This window comes from Dendrobates tinctorius, unplaced genomic scaffold (genome assembly GCF_039654945.1).
Source record: "Dendrobates tinctorius isolate UK_male_01 unplaced genomic scaffold, ASM3965494v1 ptg000014l, whole genome shotgun sequence".
In the NCBI taxonomy this organism is placed as follows: Eukaryota; Metazoa; Chordata; class Amphibia; order Anura; family Dendrobatidae; genus Dendrobates; species Dendrobates tinctorius.
In genome coordinates, this window is record NW_027361682.1 from 2,033,640 (window position 1) to 2,050,389 (window position 16,750).

General features: G+C 47.7%; 1 protein-coding gene across 1 annotated transcript in view; it reads left to right on the top strand.

Moving 5' to 3' along the window:
* The first annotated feature begins 1,680 nt into the window (after positions 1–1,680).
* The window catches only part of LOC141073854 (uncharacterized), an 83,831-nt gene continuing 68,761 nt past the window's right edge, over positions 1,681–16,750 (top strand). Inside the window, exons 1-5 of the mRNA XM_073561357.1 lie at positions 1,681–1,850; positions 1,976–2,155; positions 2,239–2,362; positions 2,441–2,532; positions 6,169–6,259. Coding sequence (XP_073417458.1) covers positions 1,773–1,850; positions 1,976–2,155; positions 2,239–2,362; positions 2,441–2,532; positions 6,169–6,259 — 565 coding nt within the window. The 5' untranslated portion in view covers positions 1,681–1,772. The remainder of the gene's footprint in view (positions 1,851–1,975; positions 2,156–2,238; positions 2,363–2,440; positions 2,533–6,168; positions 6,260–16,750) is intronic.

Consider the following 16,750-nt stretch of genomic DNA (forward strand, 5'->3'; position numbering starts at 1 on the left):
CCAACTTATGATTTTACTTAAAAAAAAAAAAAAAAAGCTTTGGCCCAATTTGCACAGCAGTGTATTTCTGTGCAATTGTTACGCTTGGACCGCACACCTAATATCATGCCTCAAGTGCCAACTATGAGTAATAGCAGAACCTCACTCTACAGAGCTCTATATAGGAAAAATGCACTACAGCTACAGTCTATTGTGTATACAGTGAACCACCTAGAAACATCTCACAAGACTCCTGCACCCACCCAGCTGCAGGGCTGACCCTCTGTAACTCTCACCTACCCAGCTGCAGGGCTGACCCTCTGTAACTCTCCCCTGTCCAGCTGCAGGGCTGACCCTCTGTAACTCCCCTGCCCAGCTGCAGGGCTGACCCTCTGTAACTCTCCCCTGCCCAGCTGCAGGGCTGACCCTCTGTAACTATCCCCTGCCCAGCTGCAGGGCTGACCCTCTGTAACTCCCCTGCCCAGCTGCAGGGCTGACCCTCTGTAACTCTCCCCTGCCCAGCTGCAGGGCTGACCCTCTGTAACTCTCCCCTGCCCAGCTGCAGGGCTGACCCTCTGTAACTCTCCCCTGCCCAGCTGCAGGGCTGACCCTCTGTAACTCTCACCTGCCCAGCTGCAGGGCTGACCCTCTGTAACTCTCCCCTGCCGAGCTGCAGGGCTGACCCTCTGTAACTCTCCCCTGCCCAGCTGCAGGGCTGACCCTCTGTAACTCTCCCCTGCCCAGCTGCAGGGCTGACCCTCTGTAACTCTCACCTGCCCAGCTGCAGGGCTGACCCTCTGTAACTCTCCCCTGCCCAGCTATCACTGGTGCATACTCATTAAGGTATTGAATATTCCCTGAATGATTGGGGACATGTGATCGCCCGGCGGCAGGAGCTGCTCGCATCGGAACGATACTCTATGGGCGCGCAGGGAATGTAAGTAGGATTTTTTTTTTTTAATGCTTTTCTCATGGGGGCCACGCATGCAAGGATAGGGATGAAGAACCATGCATGCAAGGATAATAAGGAGCCATGCAGACAAGGATTGGAATAAGGTGCCACTCAGGCAAGGATGGGGACTAAGGAGCCACGCCGAAGAGGATGGGGACTAAGGAGCCACGCAGACGAGGATTTGGAATAGGGAGCCACGTAGACGAGGATGGGGATGAGGGGACCAAGCATACCTGGCTTATATTCTAGTCAATAAATTTTTTGTTACAAATTTAGGTGCCTCGGCTTATACTCGGGTTGGCTTATACATAAGTATATACGAAAATTATTTCTGCCCTGACACACATCCTTTACGGTTTTCTCGATTTATGCAGGGCCTTTCTTGGACATTCACATTTACTGGGATTACAATTTTCTGTAGTTTATATTAATGTTCTATCATTATCTGTTACTGATGTTCCTGGTTCTGTCGTCCCCATCCCTGGATGTTCCCTTCACTTTATAACTTTGTCTATTTTCATGGAATATTTATTTAACAAAGACTCAGTTAATTTAGATTTTCTTTTTAGATGATTTCTATGTTTTTGGTACTGGATTGGAAATGTTCTGTGATAAATTTCTGTATGTGCCTATAATCGGATTGTGTGTCATATTGGAGGTAGGACGGGGCCAAGACTGGATGTAGTGATCATGTGAAGCCGGTAACAGCTGTGGAGATTTCTTTCATGGGATTTTTAAGATGTTACATTGTCCTCTTCGTCCCATTCAGGTCCCTACAATATCGGATCCTCTCAGTGGAGATCTTCTATATAAGAGAATTCTCCTGAGTGACCCTACAAGGATGGATAGGGACAGGGACAAGATGGCGGAGAGGATATTACACCTCACCCTAGGGATCCTCTTTTGGCTTACTGGAGCGGTAAGTTATTCTGATGATGTCACATTACATCATTCTTATCTATGGGAATAACAGACAGAACTGGAGAGGTGAGGACTCTGGAAATGTCTGTAGTGAGATTTATTAATGTGTCTCTCCATAACTAGGATTACACAGTAGTGAAGAAGACCTCTAGTGAGCGCTGTCAGGCCCCTATGTCTGAGGGATGGGGAACTCCCCTGAGCCCAATCACGGGGCCTCCACCTCACCCCCTGATCCATGAGGACATGAATGACCAGAAGATCCTAGAACTCACCTACAAGATGATTGAGCTGCTGACTGGAGAGGTGACACTGCTGGGAATGCTGGGACATTATACAGTAACGCTATGAAGGGATCGGGGGGATGACGGTATCATTGTATGTGTCAGGTTCCTATAAGGTGTCAGGATGTCGCCGTCTATTTCTCCATGGAGCAATGGAAGTATTTAGAAAGGCGCAAAGATCTGTACAAGGACGTCATGATGGATGTTCCCCAGCCCCTCACATCACCAGGTAATAGGACTAAATACACACAGCCTATTATTATCTTTGTGTAAAGAGTGAATTCAGTCCTGTATGTGTTTCTTTCAGTTGTATCCAGTGAGAGGACAACACCAGAGATATGTCCTCTTCTTCCACAGGACTGTAAACAAGAAGATCCCAATGTTCCTCAGGATCATCAGGTAGATGGAGAGAAGGTGTCATGAGATATTCCCTATGAGCTGTGGACTTCTGTTAACCGCTTCCAGGCTGCCAACGGTAGTTAAATGTCGGCGCTTGCTGGGCTTTGTGCATTGCCGACGTTTATCTACTGTCTGCGGTTTTGTGCCCCCCCACCGGGACCCCCACGTACCTTATAATGAAGGGATCCCAGCGCGCAATGCTTGCTGCGACCCCTGACCTCATCGAGACCTGATTGGTTCAGGTCCTGATGATGTCAGTGTCACAGCAGCCAATAAGAGGGCTCGCTGGGAAAGCTTGTTATAGCAACGAGCTTTCCCTGCGATCTGACTCATAGTAACGCCACTTCTCTGATCTCGTACTGACAGGAGATCAGAGGAGAAACAGCGTTACTGTGTGACAAGATCGCTGCCTGGCACAGCTGTTAGTGCTATTGTTAGGATTAGTGCTATAGTTGGGGTTACTGTTAGAGTTAGGCTAAAGTTATGGTTACTGTTAGGCTTAAGTTAGGGTTACTGATAGGGTTAGTTTTACTGTTAGGGTTCTTGTTAGGCTAAAGTTAGGGTTAATGTTAGGCTAAAGTTGGGGTTAGGCTAAAGTTAGGGTTAGGCTAAAGCTGGTTGGGATTTGGGTTAGGGGTGTGTTGGGATTAGGGTTGTGGTTATGGTTGGGATTAGGGTTAGGGGTGTGTTGGTGTTAGGTTTGCGATTAGGGTTATAGATAGGGTTGAGATTAGGGTTAGAGGTATGTTGGGGTTAGGGTTGGAATTAGAATTGGGGGGGTTTCCACTATTTAGGCACATTAGGGGCTTTTTAAATGCAGCATGACGCCCGTAGACAATTCCATCAAAGTCTGCATTCCAGGATGTCACTACTTCCCTTCTGAGCCCTACCATGCGCCCAAACAGTTTTCTCCCACATATGGGGTACCGGCGTACTCGGGACAAATTGCACAACAACTTTTGGGGTCCAGTTTCTCCTGTTACCCTTGTGAAAATAAAAAATTGGGCTAAAAGTTCATTTTTGTGGAAAAAAAATGTTTTGTTTTTTTTATTTTCATGGCTCTACGTTATAAACTTCACTGAAGCACTTGGGGGTTCAAAGTGCTCACCACACATCTAGATAAGTTCATTAATGGGTGTAGTTTTCAAAATGTGGTCACTTGTGGGGGGGTTTCCACTGTTCAGGCACATCAGGGGCTCTCCAAATGCGACATGGCGTCTGATCTTAATTCCAGCCAATTCTGCATTGAAAAAGTCAAACGGCGCTCCTTCCCTTCTGAGCTCTGCTGTGTGCCCAAACAGTGGTTTACCCCCACATATGGGGTTTCGGCGTATTCGGAAGAAATTGCATTAAAAATTTTGTGGTTCATTTTCTATTTTTATACTTGTGAAAATAAAAAAGTGGTTCTGAAGTAAAATGTTTATGAAAAAAAAGTTAAATATTTTTTTTTCCTTCCACATTCCATTCATTCATGTGAAGCACCTGAAAGGTTAATAAACTTCTTGAATGTGGTTTTGAGTACATTGAAGGGTGCAGTGTTTATAATGGTGTCAATTTTGGGTATCTTCTGTCATATTGACCCCCCCCAAACTCACTTCAAATGTGAGGTGGTCCCTAAAAAAAAAAAAAAAAGGTTTTGTAAATTTTGTTGTAAAAATTAGAAATCACTGGTCAAATTTTAACCCTTATAACTTCCTAACAAAAAAAATTGTGCAGATGTAAAGTAGACATGTGGAGATGTTATTTATTAACTACTTTGTGCGATATGACTCTGATTTAAGGCCATAAAAATTAAAAGTTTGAAAATTAGGAAATTTTCAAAATGTTCGCCAAATTTCCATTTTTTTTTTTTTTTTAACAAATGGATACAAGTCATATCAAAGAAATTTTACCACTATCATGAAGTACAATATTTCACGAGAAAACCGTGTCAGAATCACCGTGATCCGTTGAAGATTTCTAGAGTTATGACCTCATAAAGGGACAGTGGTCAGAATTGAAAAAATTGGCCCGGTCACAAAGGCTAAAACAGGCTCTGGCACGAAAGGGTTAAGGTCTTATGTTTCAGTCTTGTGTTGTCCTCCAGTATAAGGGAAGAGTCAGATGTAAAACTCGGACGGGAATTGCATCACAATACTCGAACTGGCTGATGGCTCTCCTGTCACAAGCATGACAGCATGTATTTCTGTGGAACTGTTACGCTTGGACCACACACCTAATATCATGCCTCAACTGCCAACTATGAGCAATAGCAGAACCTCACTCTACAGAGCTTCATATAGGAAACATGCACTACAACTACAGTCTATTGTGTATACAGTGAACCACCTAGAAACATCTCCCAAGTCTCTTCCCAGCTGCAGGGCTGACCCTCTGTAACTGTCCCCTGCCCAGCTGCAGGGCTGACCCTCTAACTCTCCCCTGCCCAGCTGCAGGGCTGACCCTCTGTAACTCTCCCCTGCCCAGCTGCAGTGCTGACCCTCTGTAACTCTCCCCTGCCCAGCTGCAGGGCTGACCCTCTGTAACTCTTCCCTCCCCAGCTGCAGGGCTGACCCTCTAACTCTCCCCTGCCCAGCTGCAGGGCTGACCCTCTGTAACTCTCCCCTGCCCAGCTGCAGGGCTGACCCTCTGTAACTCTCCCCTGCCCAGCTGCAGGGCTGACCCTCTGTAACTCTCCCCTGCCCAGCTGCAGGGCTGACCCTCTGTAACTCTCCCCTGCCCAGCTGCAGGGCTGACCCTCTGTAACTCTCCCCTGCCCAGCTGCAGGGCTGACCCTCTAACTCTCCCCTGCCCAGCTGCAGGGCTGACCCTCTGTAACTCTCCCCTGCCCAGCTGCAGTGCTGACCCTCTGTAACTCTCCCCTGCCCAGCTGCAGGGCTGACCCTCTGTAACTCTCCCCTCCCCAGCTGCAGGGCTGACCCTCTAACTCTCCCCTGCCCAGCTGCAGGGCTGACCCTCTGTAACTCTCCCCTGCCCAGCTGCAGGGCTGACCCTCTGTAACTCTCCCCTGCCCAGCTGCAGGGCTGACCCTCTGTAACTCTCCCCTGCCCAGCTGCAGGGCTGACCCTCTGTAACTCTCCCCTGCCCAGCTGCAGGGCTGACCCTCTGTAACTCTCCCCTGCTCAGTTGCCTACAGTCCATAACTGTCACATAAAAGTGACTACAATAAACCATGGCATTAGGCATATAGTTACAGTACTAATTCTGTTAGGTGCCAGTATCTTCTATTCCTTTACACCAGTAATATGACAGTGAGTTTTCCTTGTTTTCTCAACTTCACAATCCTCAGATCTTAACCCTATAAAGCATCTCTGGGATGAGGTAGAATTGGTTGTTCAGAGCATCTCCGCACCTTCATCTAATTTGCGGCAACTACAAGAACCCATCCTGTTGGCATGGGCTAGTATTCCTGGGGAACAATCTCAGCACCTTGTGCAATCTATAACGTGATTAATATCTGAAGTTCTGAAGGGGAAGAAGATCCTACTAGATGGGTGTCTCTAGTAATGTGACCATTCAGTGTATATTTTATATCTGGTGGAGATGACAGGATAAAGCTGATCATAGACATTAGATGGTGTCTGGATCTTCTCAAACGTTTTCATCTGTCTGTAACTTTTCCAATATTTCTTTCAGGGTGAAGATCTGCCCCATATTAATACTACAGAGACATATGTGAGGGGTGATGAGCGGTGTAAAGAAGAGATTCCTACAGATAACTGCACAGGTGAGTAGTGACCACTAAATGCAGAGAAGTCACAGGTTCTAATCAGTCACTGGCTTGTAGAGTAACTTTAGATGTTTGCAGTTTTTCAGACGTGTTCACATGATACTTTTGATGTGGATATAGGGGCTGATTCATTATGGGGTTACCAGGGATTATTATATATATATATATATACACACTCACTGGCCACTTTATTAGGTACACCATGCTAGTAACGGGTTGGACCCCCTTTTGCCTTCAGAACTGCCTCAATTCTTCGTGGCAGAGATTCAACAAGGTGCTGGAAGCATTCCTCAGAGATTTTGGACCATATTGACATGATGGCATCACACAGTTGGCGCAGATTTGTCGGCTGCACATCCCTGATGCGAATCTCCCGTTCCACCACATCCCAAAGATGCTCTATTGGATTGAGATCTGGTGACTGAGGAGGCCATTTGAGTACAGTGAACTCATTGTCATGTTCAAGAAACCAATCTGAGATGATTCGAGCTTTATGACATGGCGCATTATCCTGCTGAAAGTAGCCATCAGATGTTGGGTACATTGTGGTCATAAAGGGATGGACATGGTCAGCAACAATACTCAGGTAGGCTGTGGCGTTGCAACGATGCTCAATTGGTACCAAGGGGCCCAAAGAGTGCCAAGAAAAAATTCCCCACACCATGACACCACCACCACCAGCCTGAACCGTTGATACAAGGCAGGATGGATCCATGCTTTCATGTTGTTTACGCCAAATTCTGACCCTACCATCCGAATGTCGCAGCAGAAATCGAGACTCATCAGACCAGGCAACGTTTTTCCAATCTTCTACTGTCCAATTTCGATGAGCTTGTGCAAATTGTAGCCTCAGTTTCCTGTTCTTAGCTGAGAGGAGTGGTACCCAGTGTGGTCTTCTGCTGCTGTAGCCCATCTGCCTCAAAGTTCGACGCACTGTGCGTTCAGAGATGCTCTTCTGCCTACCTTGGTTGTAACGGGTGGCAATTTGAGTCACTGTTGCCTTTCTATCAGCTCGAACCAGTCTGCCCATTCTCCTCTGACCTCTGGCATCAACAAGGCATTTCCGGCCACAGAACTGCCGCTCACTGGATTTTTTTTCTTTTTCGGACCATTCTCTGTAAACCCTAGAGATGGTTGTGCGTGAAAATCCCAGTAGATCAGCAGTTTCTGAAATACTCAGACCAGCCCTTCTGGCACCAACAATCATGCCACGTTCAAAGGCACTCAAATCACCTTTCTTCCCCATACTGATGCTCGGTTTGAACTGCAGGAGATTGTCTTGACCATGTCTACATGCCTAAATGCACTGAGTTGCCGCCATGTGATTGGCTGATTAGAAATTAAGTCTTAACACACAGTTGGACAGGTGTACCTAATAAAGTGGCCAGTGAGTGTATATATATATATATATAATATAAATATATAATATATATATATTTTGCTAAGAACTATCACTCAGTTGCTTCCTACGCTGCTGATCTCTACTGACTGGTCACAGACCGCTATTACTAGTGATTCAGATTCTCTTCCACTCTGCTCTGTTGATGGGGGGGGGTGACTGCTGATGTTATGCTGATTGATAGTTTAACTGCGGTAAGCCAACTGTCAATCACATGATGTCGGATGTCATCCATTGTCAACAGAGCAGCACGCAAGAAGAAAAGCTGCTCGCTGACGTGGAGTAGCTGAATCACCGGCAGGAGCGGTCGATGACCACCCTGACCCAGCGTCATGTACAACAGTCAGGAAATTGTTTCTGTTAGCGAATACTTGCTTATTAAGTTTTTGGGCTCATAGTAAATAAAAGAGTACCGTAAGTTCTGGACAATCTCTGCAAGATTGGCACCGTGCACTCCAGTCTTTCATGAAGTAGAGTGGTGGGGTAAGTAATAATGAATTGATTTAGATGTACACACAGTACTTCTTCTCAGATGTGCTTGCCTCTGTGCTTCTTGCCAGAAAGTCGAGAACGTATTGGAGCAACATTTCTGATGGGTGTAAGTTATGCCCTTAGTTATGAATTTGGCAGACACAAGCAAACCCTGTTCATACTGCACCCACTATGGCGGACCTCCCTTAGACTGGCGTGAAAATGCTAAAAAGTCAGGCAAAAAAGTTTGTGACTTTTCATTGTTTATTTGTTTGGTTTTTTTTGGTTTTTTTTAACCGTATCTTGTACAAATGTCTTCTCCCCTGCATCCAGAACACGTTTCTGAGCTGCTGCAGAGGAGATAACTCTTTACTCCCAGTCCTGTCCATCAAAGGTCACTGTGCACAATGGATGTCTCTAAACATATTATGAAGCATGTTAGTGTCGGTGACCTCTGATATGTAAGGCAGAAACATTACCAGCCACAGGCTTCACTGCTATGTACAAGAGAATTTTCTCAGCCTAAAAACCTCAATAACATTCTTCTTTACATGTACTGGTCTATACAGTCATCTCTATCTGCCAGTACATTATAAGATAAAATGAAGACCTAAATCAATTATAATAAACATGACTTATTTTGTATACCATAATTATAACAAGCGACACAATTAGGCGAACACATTTTTGTGGTGATCGACAAATGTCGTGGCTAAAAATGGTTGAAATTTTTTAGTCATGTCATTTTGGGTAACTAAAATAAGAACATCATGTACAACTTTGTTTTCTAAAACCGTACATGTATACAAATCCAGTGGATGGCAAGCCTTGCTTTAAATAACCTCTCCTCTTCTTCCTCAATTTTAACATCACACACAGTACAATCCTCAGAGATGGCACTCAAATCACCCTGGTTTCCCCCCACATCACAAATTTTCAAACGCCCAACTGATTGTGGGGACCCACAGATGGACCGTTTTGAAAAACTGTTCACACATTTTATTCCATGGGCATCAGAGGTCTGCTCCAAAGATTCACAGAATCCATATGAGGAAAACATCTGCACCGATGTTGGATCTGGGGCTGGATGAAGTAGAGTTCGAGCAGAATCCAGACCCTCATCACCAGACTTTAACCACCAGAGGAGGAGGTGATCCTGATAAGACTCAGATACCAGAGGCGGACTGTCCTGTGGTGTCAGGGCAACAGGAGGAGTAGTGTGACGCTTAGGGTTAGGAGAGGGAGAACAGAGAGGATGACAATGAAGTTGTAGATCCCTCTTGGTGTGAACACAGAGATACGCAGCTGAGTAGCTCAGCAGATGGGGGTGTTGTGGAATCCCGCACAGACACTGAGCGATGCAACCACAACAAACACTGCATTCTTAGCCACAGCTCTGGCTTTGGCCAACAGTGGTTTTTAGTCTGCTGTTCACAGGGGCAGTAAGGGTTGCCTAGCCTGGGCCTTTTCTTGAGACTGCAAAGGATGACCCAACTCACGTTAACTGCCAATTTTGCCAAAAAAGACTCTGTAGAGGCAAAAATTGCAATAATTTGACTACTACATGGATGAACATACACAATCAACAAGTCTTAATCTGGGAATCTCACTGCGCTAAAATGCTGACTAACGGCCTCAACAATCACAAATACAATAACAACCATTTTATATAAAAAATTATTTTTGCATCGCCTTATTCTGCGAGCTATAACTTTTTTTTTTTTACTGATGACGCTGTATGGTGGCTCAATTTTTGGGGGACAAGATGACGTTTTCAGCGGTACCATGTTTATTTATATTCGTCTTTTTGATCGCGTATTATAGCACTTTTTGATTGGCGGTATGATGATAAAGCACTGTTTTTTGCCTTGTTTTTTCTCTTTGCCACGACAGTACCCACTGAGTGAGAGGATCCGCCCCTAGGAACAGGAAACCTACAGAGAGCTAAAAGGGGCGGTCCCCTTCGCTCTCTCAGTTGGTTTCCTGTTCCTAAGGAGGAACCCATACAGAGAAGAGGATTCCTTGCCTGGTAGCCGCCTGCGTAGCACTATATGAGCGGCGGGGGGCCCCAGAGCTGTAAGTAGCGTCAGGAGGATAAGAGAAATCAACTTCCCCTCAGCTGGTAATGCAGGTGAGGCCTTGGCGGTATGTGCGGGGCTCACTTATGGGTGCATGTGGCGACGGGAGCCGGCACTTGGCTACTCGCTCTTGGGACGCTGCATTACAGAGCGCGGGACAGCGTAGGGGCTGCTATAGCAGTGGCCCCTCCCCCCAGAGAATGGCAAGGCTGGTAATGAATGGAGTCCCTGGGAGCTCGCGCGGACGCGATGGAGTGCCACAGCGCTAAAGAGGAGAATCGCATACCTGATGCGGTCAGTGATATGCCCGTATCGGCGATGCAGGGGCAGTGGGCAGGAGGCGCTCTGCGGTGACCAGTGTTCCTCTGCGGCAAGGCGGCCCGGAAGTGGATACCGACTACTTCCGGGGGAGCAGGCGAAAGATCGCGGTATCGCGAGACAGGCGGCCAGGTATGCGCAGTAAGAGAAAAAAGAAAAAGAAGGGGGCGAAACCTCCAGCAGGGGGTTAATCTCGCCGGTGTCTAGATCTTCAGAAACTGGGGAAATGGACTCAGATATATCCCAGGAATACCTAACCTCAGAGGAGGAGGAGCAGGCTTGCTTCCCCACTGATAGTGTTAATAATTTGGTCATGTCCGTGCGCAATACGATAGGGTTATCCGATTCTAAAGACCCCAAAACCCCGCAGGAAATAATGTTTGCGGGTATCTCCAAAAAGAAAGTCTGGGCCTTTCCAGTAGTCCCAGCAATAAAAGAGCTGGTGAAAAAAGAGTGGGAGAAGCAAGGGCAAAGGACCTTTCTCCCCTTAACATCAAAACGAAAATATCCGTTTGATGACTAATTGGCGTCTTGGTCGAGAGCCCCCAAGGTGGATGCGGCAGTGGCCTCCACTTCTCTCCGGTCGTCCCTGCCGGTGGAGGATTCGGGAACATTAGCTGATCCCTTAGATCGCAAGGCGGATACCTTCCTCAAACGATCTTGGGAGGCATGCATGGGACCTTTAAGCCGGCAATATCGGCCACATGCACAGGGAGGTCCATGATATGGTTGGAGGAGAAAATAAAAAGTGGAGCATCTAGAGACCAGCTCCGTTCCTCATTCCCCTGATTAAAGGTGCAGCAGCCTTCCTATCTGTTGCCTCAACTGACTCCCTCCATTTATCTGCCAGAGCGGCAGGATTAACCAACGCAGCCCGGCGGGCCTTGTGGTTGTAGGGGTGGAGAGGCGATACACAGACAAAAACCAAACTCTGCGCCATGCCCTGTCAGGGTAAGTACCTGTTCGGCACTGAGATTGATGAGCTCCTGACAAAAGCGGGTGAGAGAAAAAAGGGATTCCCTAACCCGTACGTTCCCTTCAACAGGAGGGCCTTCAGAACGCCTCTATTCGGCAAAAAGAAGGACTTCAAGCCTCAGGACCACTGGTGCAATAAAGATCCCAAGCAAAGAAGCAACCTATTTGGGAACCGTCCCTTCAGATCTGGGGACAGATTCCGGTAGCACAAATTCACCGGTAGGTGGCAGGCTACTAAAATTCAGCCGCCAATGGGAGAAAATAACGTCTAACCCGTGGGCCATTGATATCGTTACGTCGGGCCTAAGTCTAGAATTCGTTCGGTACCCACCGAACTCCTTCCTATTGACTTCTCTGAAGTCTCTGGCGCAGCAGGAAGCATTGGAATTGGAGATTACGGGCCTCTTACCTAAGAACGTTCTGGTAGACGTTCCAAGAGACGAAAGAGGAATGGGGTTTTATTCTCCCCTGTTTCTGTTCCCAAAACCGGATGGTTCTTTTAGGACCATAATTAATTTAAAAAAGCTTAATATGTTTTTGAGGGTGCTGCCCTTTAAAATGGAGTCTGTACTTTCAGCAATAAAACTCTTGTTTCCTAGGTGCCATATGGCAATCTTGGACCTAAATGATGTCTATTACCATCTCCCTATATGCAAAGAGCACCAGCAATTCCTAAGAGTGGCAGTCATGTTAGAGGGCCGAATACGACATCTCCAGTTTATTGCAGGGCCGTTCGGATTATCCATGGCACCCCGCGTATTTACCAAGCTAATGCTAGAGGTGGTGTCATATGTAAGGCTGAAGGACACCTTAATAGTCCTGTACTTGGATGACCTGCTCATGGTAGGAAATTCTGTTTCCCAATGCAAAAGCAGGATAGCTGATATTATTTAATCCGTGCAGACACTAGGCTGGATGATCAACTGGGAAAAGTCCAGACTACAACCAGTAACCCGTCAGACGTTCCTGGGCCTTCAAATAGACTTTAAGTCAAAAATGCTTCCTGCCAGAAACAAAAAACACGAGCCATAACTAATAAGGTACGGATAGCAGTGGATAAACCCACGATGTCCTTGAGAGAAGGCATGTCCTTGTTAGGGTCCCTAATATCATGCATCCCGGCTGTTCAATGGACTCTATTCCATTCCAGAAAATTGCAATGGGCCATTTTACAAGAAGCAGATAGGCTGCAGGGGCAGCTGGAAGGCAGAATATCATTATCATCAGATGTGATCAAATCCTTAGAGTGGTGGTTGGACGCAAGCAACTTCACCGGCGGGGTTCCATGGTGGGTTACCCTCTCTAAAATAGTCACTACAGACGCTAGTTCCTCAGGGTGGGGGGCCCACCTAGAGGAAAATATGGTGCAAGGCCGATGGTCTGAGTCCGAAATAGGGAATTCATCGAATATGAGAGAACTAACAGCGATATATTATGCTATATCTAAATTTCGCCCACAGCTACGCGAACCCACACGAGAATCCAATCGGACAACACCACCTCAGTGGCTTACATAAACCGGCAAAGAGGCACGCTATCAGGGCCGCTCATGTATATTGCGGGAAAAATTCTGGAGATGGCTGAATCGCATCTCCACTCCTTCTCTGCGCTCCACATCAAAGGAGTGGACAATTCCAGAGCGGACTTTCTCAGCCGCCAGATTTTACATCAAGGGAAGTGGGTGCTCAGCCTGCACATCGAGATGATAGCGGCCAAATGGAGCAGACCAGAAATAGATCTGTTCGCAACAAGAGCCAACAGGCGTGTAGAAAGGTTTGCTTCTCTATACAGAGCGGACAATCCAGACTTGCTCGACGCCCTCCTAGCACCCTGGACATTCCGGCAGGCCTACGCCTTTCCTCCAATGGTACTGTTGCCAATGGTGGTCAGGAAAATAAGGGAAGAAGGTGCAAAGGTCATCTTAATAGCCCTGTTTTGGCCCAAGAGGCCGTGGTTCTCATGGCTGAGGGCCATGTCGATAACCGACCCATGGATTCTCCCACTACATCGGGACCTTCTCTCACAAGGACCCTGTTACCACCCTCAAATCAAAGCCCTGCGCCTTGCGGCATGGAATTTGAAAGGGGGTTATTAAAGCTGAGAGGATTCTCAAATAATCTGACACCCTTTACAGAGTAGAAAGGAATCCACGACGAGAATTTACACTAGAGTGTGGAAAACATTCTTGGCTTTTCACCCAGCGACACTCGCCAGCGAAGTACCTATTGCAGCCATTTTAGAATTCCTGCAGAAAGGCTGAGAGTTAAAACTCTCAGTTAACACTCTGAAGGTCCATGTATCAGCTCTAGGGGCCTTATATAATTACGATGTGGCAGGTAATAAGTGGGTGGCCCGGTTTATATTGGCTTGTCAGCGAGCGAACCAAGTCCACATTCCTCAGCTACCAACATGGGACCTTAGCTTGGTTTTAGATGCCTTCACTCAGGCCCCTTTCGAACCCATACACTCAGCATCATTGAAAACGGCTCTACTGGTAGCTCTAGTCTCAGCAAGGAGAGTAAGTGATCCCAAACCCTGTCAGTAGATCCCACCCCTTCCTGTCAGTAGTCCAGGACAGACTAGTGTTAAAAATGGACCCATCTGGGGGCGTGGCTATGCTGTGAGCAGGAGAGGACGCTGGCAAGGAGAGCTAATCATTATCCTGTCTGATCCTGGACCTTGGACCCCTTCATGGTGGCTTACCTCAAGCTGGCTGGACCCCCTTAGATGTCGGGACCCCCCGGATATCCCGCAGCAGGTCGGGAGGCAGTTTCTGAGAGCGGGCGGCGGGGGAGACAGGAGCGGGCGGCTGGTTCCCCACGAGGCGGCGGCCATCTTGGGAGCGCGGCTCAACTGCTGAGAGCTGCAGCGTTGGCTCACATTGCTGCACCGCCGCCGGGCAGTGAAGAAACCAGCTGAAATCTGAGGAAGCGCGCGGTGAGTGCCCTGAAAAAGTGGGCCCTGCGTGGTATCCCTCTCATATTATCCGCTCACTGCGCCGGCTGGCGCCATTACTCGAGGAGGCTCTGTGTACCCTCCCCTACTGCAGCTGTCCCTGTGGGGCCCCTCTCCCTCCCCTGGCCATAAGGATCTGTACCTCACAAGGCTGGTTGCCATCCTCATAATCTTTGAGGCATCCCTCGGTAGTCTGACCCACAAATAACTGTTGTCAGGCCTGCTGTGACCCCCATCTGTGGTGGGTGATACCTGGGTCATAGTTCTCAGCTGTTTCATCAGGCCGCACTGCAGATAAACATGAGCCGACTTAATGCCCCGTCTCACTAAGTTATCTCGGTAGCGAGATCGCTGCTGAGTCACAACTTTTGTGACGTAACAGCGATCTCACCAGCGAGATCGTTGTGTGTGACAGCGATCAGCGAGCAGCCCCCCTGCCGGTATCGCTGATCGCTGGAAGAAACCTCTGGACATTTCTTTGGTCGCTGGTCTCCCGCTGGCCAGCACGCATCACTGTGTGTGACAGGCGGGAGACCAGCGATCAGGTGTAAAAAATAATAAAAAAAATAGTTATTCTCACCTTCCGACGTCCTGTTCAGCCATCCTGCCTCTCTCCACGCTCCGGTCCCAGTGATCCTTTGCACGAATGACCGCGAGACTTTGTTATCCCTCGAGACCGTGACATCTCGCGGTCATTTGTGCAAAGGATCACTGGGACCGGAGCGTGGAGAGAGGCAGGATGGCTGAACCGGACGTCGGAAGGTGAGAATAACTATATTTTTTATTTTGATTCTATTTTTTACAGCGATGGCAAGCGATGCCGGGCGCTCGGCATCGCTGTGCTGATCGCTGGTGAAGCTGTCTCTGTGACAGCTCACCAGCGATCACATAGCGACTTACTAGCGATCCTGACACCTTGATATCGGTGTCGGGATCGCTGGTAAGTCGCTTAGTGTGACGGGGCCTTTAAAGGGTTTGGAGCGGCAGAAAAATTGAAGGAGTTTGTTAGACCTGACCCCACTGAAAGTGCAAGACATAACAGGAGCACTTCCTCTCAAGTACAGCGCAAAAATCGCCCTTCTTGGGTGTGAGGAGGTGACGGATCAGGAGGAATTGACCCTTAAACAAGCGTCTGAGCAGTTGATGCAGGCTATCTCCTTGACCAGAACATCCCTGACGGAGAAAATCGAGGATGTTTATACGGAGGTGGGGAGACTTCGTCAGGATATGCAGGCCATGAAGGGACGCATTACGGATGTGGAGACGAGGGTGTCCAAGGTGGAGGATATCATTACACCTATGGAGGCTAAATTAGCGAAGGCGGCGGGCTCCATGAATGCTTGGAAGCAGAAGGCGGATGATTTAGAAAACAGAATGCACCGGAATAATATCCGTATCGTTGGCCTGCCTGAACGCTCGGAAGGTCAGCATCCTGAGCAGTTTCTGGAGGATTGGCTTAAGACCTCCCTGGGAGATGAATTCTCCTCAATGTTCGCTGTTGAAAGGGCTCACAGGGTCCCTACAAGACCCTTGCCTCCGGGGGCCCTGCCTCGACCTTTCCTGGCACGCTTGCTCAATTGTAAGGACAGAGATACCATTCTGCATCTTGCACGACTGAAAAGTCCTATTAAGTTTAACAATGCTGTCATTTCCATCTTTCCGGATTTTTCCATGGAACTGCAGAAGCAGCGGGCGCAATTCATCGAGGTCAAGAAACGGCTCAGGGACAGAAACATTGTATACTCGATGATATATCCGGCCCGACTTTGGTTTTTCATGAAGGTTCCTCCGTATTTTTCACAGATCCGGCAGAGGCGACTGAGTGGCTGCGGTCCCATAGGGGGGTACCCTGCGAAGGAATCCTAATGTGGCGGCTGTTGCTCCGGATCCTTTCAATCAAGGTCTAATTGGAGCTCTCTCGGCGAATTCCCAGATATCAACAATACCGGATGCTGTGCTCAGTGATGGTATCCCCTTGTTTATTTTTTGATGGGGGTGAGAGACTGTGCTCCTATGCTACTAGGTTCCTGTTTTGTTTTTTCTTTTTCAAAAGTTTTAGCTTTTATAGTTATTTAGGTAAATGCCGAAGCCAATTTTGCTATCTGGGTGGGATCTCTGCACTTGGTTCGGGCACCATTATGTATCATATCCAAATAGACGGGATTGGGTTCTGAGTTGATTTGTATGACTTGGAACGTAAGAGGCATAAAAACCCCTAGAAAGAAAATTAAGGTGTTCTCACAAATTAGACATTACCATCCTCATTGTGGCTCTGGTGGAGACGCACCTGAC